The 9,116-nt window shown below is 35.5% G+C and overlaps 1 protein-coding gene across 2 annotated transcripts in view; it reads right to left on the bottom strand.

Annotated features, from left to right (window-relative positions):
* The window catches only part of rbl2 (retinoblastoma-like 2 (p130)), a 17,128-nt gene extending 13,582 nt beyond the window's left edge, over positions 1–3,546 (bottom strand). Inside the window, exons 1-5 of one of the 2 annotated variants that reach the window (XM_007567488.2) lie at positions 3,215–3,546; positions 1,960–2,090; positions 1,671–1,871; positions 743–807; positions 390–518 (exon numbers count right to left, since the gene is read on the bottom strand). In XM_007567488.2, coding sequence (XP_007567550.1) covers positions 390–518; positions 743–807; positions 1,671–1,871; positions 1,960–2,090; positions 3,215–3,352 — 664 coding nt within the window. In that variant the 5' untranslated portion in view covers positions 3,353–3,546. The remainder of the gene's footprint in view (positions 1–389; positions 519–742; positions 808–1,670; positions 1,872–1,959; positions 2,091–3,214) is intronic. The other variant, XM_007567489.2, reaches the window with a different exon arrangement.
* Positions 3,547–9,116: the final 5,570 nt, after the last annotated feature.

The following is a 9,116-nucleotide window of genomic DNA, read 5'->3' as shown; positions in this document are numbered from 1 at the left end:
CTGATTTTGATCCTGATTTTGATCCTGATTCTGATCCTGATTGTGGTGTTAAGTGGATTCCACCTAACCAAGAATGCTGCATTATAAGTGATGAAAAATATTTTTTTATTTATTATTTTTAGTGAACACACGTGTATCTCAAGGTTCAGTTCTTGGAACAGTTCTTTTTTAGTTCAAGTGATTCACGTAATTGCAGTGTTGTTAGCAACACAAGTCTAAACGGCCATCACAATATGTTCTTGTATACGTTATGATTTGAAAAGTTGCGTCTTACATTAATAGTTTGAGTTTGCTATTGGCTATGTTCATTAATTATTTGAAGATGTAAAAAAATGCTAAGCTAGCAGCCAAAGTTTCTCCTTTGACGCTTTTGATCCCCTGTACATTACCTTTAAAGTCAGGGTTCAGCAGGTCTTTCCTGGCGTTGCACAGCAGTGCGTTAGTGAGGACGAGGTCGAAGGCACACAGCAGCAGGTGGTACGAGTTCACCAGGTCGTCGCTGATCATGGGGAAGTTCCCTGAACAGGAAACAAGCAACAACACGTCCGCACATGAGGGGAAAAAAATCATGTCTGCAGGCTAATTTGGCACGGCTGACCATCACAGAAACACTGCCAAGCCTGAATGGACACGCTCAGACTCGTCTCTGGAGGGAAACTGGAGAAGTGTGGAGGCAGTTTCCACTCCAGATTTTAGTTTCCACTTCACAACAGTCATTGCAAAAGCTTAGGACTTTCTTTACCTTTAGCATGGACAAACAGCACCCAGCAGAAGTTGAAGACTTCGCTCACAGTGCATGGATGGCGTCTGTTGAATAAAAATATAAGAAAATTAAATGTAATTCTATAAAAAATCTGAAAGTCTTTGCTGGAACATCTTCAGAGGGTTTGAGGGAAGCAGTTTGTTTTACAATAATCAGCATTAAAAACGTCTCAGTGTTTATTCAATGAACAACAGATAAAGATTCTTAAGAAAAAACTGAGATTAATACATTTAAACAAACTTTTGCAAAGATTATTCATTGTCCTTTTGGGTGTAAAAACAATCATTAAGATAAAGTAACTGTTGGGTCAATGAGTTTAATGCACCTTGTTTTATATGACTGGTTGAATCTTCAGTTTTAAGTTGAAAAGTTAAATTCAGAGCTGAAATATAATAAAAATAAATCAGAATTTGGTTTTCGGTCAATTTTAATTTAGTAGTTTTAAAAAGCAGTTGAAGAGCTTTCCTTTTAAATTTAATTTTAGTTGAATTGGATAATACTGGTTTCTATTTAACTATCCATTATTATCTTTTTTAATCTTTCAATAAGTTTTTACTTTTATATTATAATTTACTAATGCACTGTAGCAAGGTTAAAGTAGATCAATATATCTACATTTAAATGTGCAGACTGTATATAGAGATAATTAAAAATTAAAATTAAGCTGTGATTGTGTGAAAGCTTTAAGTGGTAATAAAATGACAATTCAGTCAATTAAAGTCCAGCTTTAAACTTTCAGCTTTACTTCTGCTGGAATTATTAATAAAAGGGAAATACATTTTACAAAGAAAGTTTTATGTCACTACCAAAACTAATAACTCACTATCCATGAATGAGTTGCACATTTTAATGTATGTTTTAGCTTGAGTCACAACGGAGAGTGAGGTCAGAGGTCACAGGCGCCCACCTCTGCTTGCGGCTGCGGTGAACCCGCGGCGGCTCCTCAGACGGAGCCTTGAAGATGGATCTGAAGATGGGGACGTACTTCTTGAAGATGACGGCCGACACGGTGAAGTTGCGCTCCAACTTGTCCGTGCTCTGACGGAAATCCTGCGGCAGGTTGGCCATGTCCTGCCACTTCTTCATCTTACTGAAGAACTCGATCAGACTGGAGGAGAATCATTTATCAGATCTGAGCAGCTGAGCTGCGGCTTGATTTACTACTCAGAAACAAAACTCAAAGAAACAAAACCCACCTCATTTCTGAGCAGCGGAGGATCCTGGTCAGAGAGACGTAGTTCCCCTCAGCGGTGCCTTTCCCCACCGTCGGCACTGAAGACCTGCAGGCCACATACAGAGCGCAGGCCAACCAGTGCAGCTCGCTGCCCTGCATTCAGAGAACGTTTATTGATTAACTGATCATCACCAATATGAAAAGAAGCTTCTGCAGCTGGGACATTTGAACAGGGAAGTGACAGTGTCCACACCAGGAACTTAACTGGTCCGGATTCTGCTCAAAACTGATTTTAGAAGATGGCTTTGGGTTTTCTTCTGGTTTTTGACATCCAATTCACATAACACAGGTTTTATACAATACATAGTGAATGACTAAAAAATTATAAATAAAATTTCTCAAACAAAACTAGCTTAGGGCATACCAACAGAGAAGATTGTTATAATTACATTAATATGCAAAATATATGATTTGTATATGTGTTATTATTACTTGTAATAAAAATTATATTCAGAGGATTCATCACTGTTGTAAATATAATTTTCAAAGAAAATTTAAGGTCATTCTATTGTTTAGAATTTATCGTGATAAATTCTCATCAAAATGTTGAATTTATCGCTGTAGTAATAAATTCCAATTAATGATGTTAAAAACACCCCAAAAACTGTCTGTATTGTTGGGTTTGTTAGTTTTATTAGTTTCTGAACTGCTTGTTCAAAGAGAATAACAACAAATATCAATAAGTTTGAAAATATTATTAAATGCAGATAGTGTGTGATACAAAATCCTTTAATGACTGGTGTCCTAAAGAAGCATGCTACACATAGGAACGTTTATCCACTATTGCCATCCCAGAGTATTAGTATTAATTGTGGTGTGGGTCTATGATTGCTGTGTTATGCAGTCACAGCCATATAGTAATCTAAAAAAGTAACAATAAATAGTTCTTATGGTCACTTTTAACGTTTTAAAAATGGCACTACAAACTATCTGATAAAACGTTTACTCGTCCACCCCTACACTGTGTACATGTAAATGATTTTGTCGTAAATATAAGCATTATTAAGAAAAGATATATTGGTATATATAAAACATCTAAACGTGTTGAACATAAACTTCAGAGCTTTTCAGGTTTGGAAAACTCAGATTTTAGTAAACTTGTCACTGGTTTTCTGCCACTCACAATATGGCGGACGTTGTGACAGCCCCTGCAGCCTGGTGCTAGTGGTCTGCGGGCCGAAAAAAAATGTTCACCTGCTGTATCTGAGAGTGCTTACCTCCAGAGTAAAGTTCCTGCTCATGCTCTCGTAGCTCCTCCATGCCTCGGTACTCGCCTCTTCGTCCATGTTAAGGGCTCGGCACAGATCATCGAACCTGGTTCGGGCTTTCTGCATTAAGTCTTCTTCGTCGCTCATTTTTAAAGCTCTACGGACAAACTGAACGTTTTTCGCGCAGAGAGACAGTGCCGAGTGCGGACCGAGGCGCTGTTTGTGGAGCTGTTTGCCTTAATAAATGCGTTATTACGGAGCTTCGCGGCTTCACGGTGTGGCTATTTAAATGTCCTCTCACACAAACAGAAGCCCAAACGCTGCCGGCGTACCCGACTGCCGCACATAAAGGGAAACGTCACATCTGTGCGTATGTCAGTTGGAGAATAGCGTGAACAGCGTATCTCACCCCAGCCCACTAAAATTACGTAAAAAGCCGACTACTACTACTTCCGGTTGTTTTTGTTGTCTCTTTCTGCTGTTTTTCCGGAAATCCGTTAAAAAAAGTGTTAATTTTTCGTTGTTGAAGCATGAAGTCATCAATTATTTGACTATTAGTGGTTAATAACGATCAAATGGCAGCGCTGGCTTCAACTCTAATTACGGCTGAGGTTCAACACTAAAATACCCACTTTAGTTCATAAACTAAAACACCAGATATAGAAGGAAACTAAACATCGGTTATTCCCGTTATTCAATATTTGACTAAAACTCTCGGATTTATTTTAGTTACAATATTTAGATTGACACAATTCTGGTTTCAGAGTCGTACTTTCTCTCTTTTACCCTGAAAGACAAAATAAGGCGGAAAAACAGCATAATATGGGATATTTTGTAAGCCGAACCAGAGTTGGGTTGTGGAAGTGATCCAGCATACTCACAGGTTTTTAAACTGGAAAAACTGCTGAAAGTGAATAAAAAATGTATACCATAATGACTGAACTATTAATGTCTTGGTTAAAATGAATGATTAAGCTTATAGAGCTTATTCAATGTTACATGACTCTGTGTTTCTGTTTTTAATTATGTAAAGCACTTTGAAATGCCTTGCTGCTGAAATATGCTATGCAAATAAAATTTGATTGATTGATTGATATAGAGGCGGTCTCAGTACACAATTTTATACATTTTTATAACAGTATCAACACAACAATTCCATACATTCCTCATACATTCCATACAGAACAGATTGTTACCTCTGATCATCAGTTAAAGTGATCTTAGGTGTAAATAAAGCAATTTAGTCTTTAACTGTTTTTTAAAGGTGGAGATAAATTTTAACCCTTTTAAGCTCTTGTCAAGCTTGTTCCAAATATGTAACCCCCTCCAAACAAAACTTTTGACTAATGATTTTCATAGATGATGTTAAGTATGCCGTGGACCACTGATTGGAACGAGCTCATTCAGTCTATTATTAGATTTGTTTACAATTTGGACCATCATACAGGCGTTTTGGTTCTGGTACACATTTATTCCTGTTAGTCGAAGGAGACCAAAGTGACGGAATAGATGGACGTTATACTTGAACCATGACTCAGCTTTTATTATCTTCTTTTGAAGGTTTTTATGTTTTTTTTAGATAGGTAAGTTTTGCACCATATTACAGGAATTAATGTGCGACTCAATGAGAGTTATACATATTGTTAAAAGTGTGGATAACAATGCTTAATTCAAAAAACAGGTCAACATATTTAGATAATGTGAAGTTTAAAATGTAAGAACTCATCTATAAGAACCACCAGAAACTTTACACAACTTATTCTCATTAATTCCTCATTTTTAATTTTGAGGTTTATATAATCAAATATTGATTATATAAACAGAATAAAATTGATTGATTATATAAACAGAATAAAATTAGGTTAGACAATATTAAGAGATAGCTTGTTACAGTTGAACAAGGTATTTATTTTATGTAATTCTGCATTTACTCCAGGTCCGATGAATTTGTCTGTGGAAAAAACACAGACAAATTCTGTTTTGTATCAGCAGCAAAAATAACTTTAAGAAATATTTTTAAAGAGTTTAGAAAGTCATTAATAAATTATGAAAAGTAATGGTCCCAAGATTGTTATAAAGATAAAATTTCTTGTTATGAGATAACGTTCTCTCTTCCTGAGTCAGGAAATGATTCTGAATCTGAGCAGATACCTTATTTTAAAAAAAGATTCATGAATTTAAACTGCTTTCTGTGCCAAAACCTAAGAGACAAGTGCTTTGTAAACTTTGGATGTATATATGAACAGAAAATGTCTGAATGTTAAATATGAACCTAACTGACATAATTCAGCAGGTTTTGGTTGTTTCGGTGGTATTTTCTTCCCGGTGATGCAGAATCCAGCCTGCAGCTGCAAGGATGCTGCTCTTTAAAGGTGGAGCTTCAACCAGCAGAGGCGTCAACAGCGGTGAGGCTCCCTGGCCTGCAGGGGGCGTCGCTCCATGCACAGTTGGCAGCTAAAGCTTTCCAGGATGTCTGGGAGCTCCTGCTGAACTCAGAGTTTCTGTGGCGCAATTTGCCTCTAACTTTTTCTTCAAGTTTGATAAGTTGGATTACTTTATTATCCTGTGGTGTGTGATGATGGATACCCAAGCACTGGATCCAGTGCTTGGGTATCCAATATGGGGCTGATGAACAGTTTTCAGGGGAACACAGCTCATATGCAGATCTTCTCAAAGAGGCCACATATGAAGATACACTACCAGCGCCAACAAACTGCCTCATTCAAAACTGAAACTCAGCAGATTCACTTAAAGGTGAACTATTTGCTTCCTAGAACAAGTTAGGATAGATCTATGGTCTATACAAAACATATTCTTTACATTTTTTGCACAAAGTCATTCTTAGAAAATGAAATTTTGTCTATTTTCAGCTCCTTTTAGAATGAGCTATTTTAGGACCTCTTGTCACTTTAAATGCAAACAAACTGCTGCTGGCCAGCCCTCCCCACCCCCCAACTCAACGTTTACAATGTCTTGCGAAAACCAATGTACAATTATACAGCCAGACACCTTTGAAAAGCAAAAGTGGAACCTCCTGCACAACCAACAAGAATCCAGCAAGTGGTTTCTGGATGGTAGGTCAACAACAAAGCACTTGTCTTTTCCAGCTGCCATTGTACAGCACAGACAACAGTAAAACCAGGTGACCAAACAAGCTTGAGCTCTGGTGGGGTTGCCAGGTAACAGGCTGGGCTTCCCTGATTTGTAACATGCAGATGGTTTCTGAAATAGCTCATTTTCCAGACACCAAAAACCATTAACTTATTGCCAAAAATAATAGCTGGGTGTTTCTATTAAGTATTCTAGAAGCATTAAACCCAAATGTAAGTATAAAAACATGCAAACACACAATATAAAATTTGTGTGTAAACCAGTTTTCTACAGCATGGACTGAGTATCTGTAGCTGAATGGATGTGGGATGATGTTAGATATGATCACAAAGCATAACAACCCACAGAGCTGCTTCCTGCTGTGTAATATTCAGCAGTAAGAGTCACCATCTGTCAGCTGCCTGCAGGATGATCCACCTTCATTCACACCTTCAGGCTGACACCAGACAGTCGTTCTGAATTGGGAAACCAGAAAACGACTGAATCCTCGTTAGTTCCCATCGATCACTGCATGGGTTCACAAATCATTAAATGTGTGAAGATCTCAGAGATTCTTCTGCATCGTTGCAGAAGAAAACTCTGTGAAGATGACATGACATTGGACGTTGCACATATTGTTGGTCCTAAATTGCTTCCTAATTTTTTAAGAAAATGTGATCATTTTTAACTGATAAATGTTATTTTTGCAGAAAATATTTCCTCCATTTTCTAGATGCTTCACTTTCATGAAATATTTCAATAAATTAAATATTTCTATAAATTAAGACAAGCAGTTTGGAAAGTATATGTTCCAAATGGGTTAAAAAACAACAACAAACAACTCCTTTTCTTTTTCTTTTTCTTTTTTGTGCAATTTTTAAAAGATTAGGTATTTTCTCACATGTTTACAAATTGGTGTTTTTTGAAAAACATTCAGACATGTTTGACCACTTGTAAGAGTCTCAAAATAATAATAATAAAGAAACAAACCAAAGAAACAGTTTGACACCAATTAACAGTATTTTGTACTAAACTAAACTAAACTAAACTAAACTAAACTAAACTAAACTAAACTAAACTAAACTAAACTAATACTTAGGAAGTATTGAAAAAAAAATCTGAGTCTGTGATATAAATGTGGATGAAACTACATTTTTTGATGTTGAGATAGTTCAGAAATGAACAGACAATATGTTTTGAGGAAAAAGTGATTTATATCATAAATCACTTAAATATTGGTGTTGTGGATATTAAAAAACATTCTCCATGCTGGAGAGCAAATACAAATTGAGGATGAAATAATTTCAGTGTTTAAAAAGCAGCAACGGGACATTTTTATTGTTTTTATTAAATAATGAAATAACAGTACCAACCATTAAAATTTAGGAACAACATTGAACCATTTCATCATTGGTAGTAAGATCTAGTAAATATGTTGAAATTTGAATTTTAATTGTAATTTTTGAGCCATTGCTGTATTATTTATTCTGTCACACGTGAAAGTCAAGTAAGAGAAGTTTGAAGATTAGCAGTGTTTGTAACTTAGCCACCAGCAGGGGGCGATCAAAGCAAAGCAGAAACCAAACCTGGGCTCCTTATTTAAATATAAATATAAGATTAAAAAAGTTATATTCATCATCGGCTGTTTTTTTAACTCAAGAATAAAAATGGTTTTGCTGTATTTACAGTTCCAGTTGGTTTGTTAGAAGAACATAGTTTTAAGTGTTTTGTTAGAGAAATATGATCAGCTTTCCTTTCTGCTACTCAGTAACTTTTACATGAAAAGAGAAAAAGGAGAATTTTATATAACTGTTGGACATTATTAGCACTGAATGGAAAGAGACAGAATACAACTTTATCTCTTTCTTTGTTTTCATGTTAAACAAAGAAAAAACTTCAGATCTGCAGTATCCACTCTGGATTTCAGCTGCAACTAATTCATATCGGTTGTGAAAAACAGGAATTTCTGATCTACAAATCAGTTTATTTTTAAAATAATTCTAGTTTTTCCTTTTAAATCACTAAATAATCAAGGCCCTTCCTACCTACCTGACCTCATCTTCTCCTGGAAAAAACACAAGGTCCAGATCAAACTGATTCCCAGGTCTAAACTTAAAATCTCAAGGTGACAGCATCTTCTCTGCTGAAGGTCCACAGATTCTGGAAGTGGTTTGTCTCTAAATATTAGATCTACACAAACACTGGAACATTTTATATCTCTGGTGAAGATAGATGACCCTGTTAGCACATGTTGACCGAAACATTTTTGTTTTTATTGTTTTGTTTTTCAATTGTCAATTACATTTTATTCCTTTCATGATCATAAATTTTATTTTTGTTGCATCTTAGTTTGTGAAGCACTTTGTATATCATGAATTATTGGAAAAGTATGATATAGAGAAACTTAAGCTATACCAGAACTAGCAAATGAAATTACTAGAAGAACATAAACAACAAAAAGGCCTGTAATGTTTTCTGTTGTGGTGAAGTCTACTAATTAATAAATGGTTTGCAAACAAATAATCAGTTTAGTTAATTTCTCAAAGCAAAAATGATTTCACTATTTTGTATACTTGATTATAAACGCTCAAGAAGTCTTCTGTAACAAACTTCAAAACTTAAATAGGCTTCCTACATGAGAGACTGCAAATTAAAATATGAATCTTTTAATAATTATTGATTTATAAATAACTGGTTTCTGTCAGTTCCATAAAAGTGACACATTCATATATATATATACACACACAATTAAAGGAAAAATAAAAATGTAGCAGTGGCATATTTGCACATTTCTTTGGTGCAATGTGAAAGAACATTTTCA

Source organism: Poecilia formosa, unplaced genomic scaffold (genome assembly GCF_000485575.1).
Source record: "Poecilia formosa unplaced genomic scaffold, Poecilia_formosa-5.1.2 Scaffold209, whole genome shotgun sequence".
NCBI classification, from domain to species: Eukaryota; Metazoa; Chordata; class Actinopteri; order Cyprinodontiformes; family Poeciliidae; genus Poecilia; species Poecilia formosa.
The sequence above is the reverse complement of the archived record's forward strand: the minus strand, read 5'-3'. Positions and strand labels throughout refer to the sequence as shown.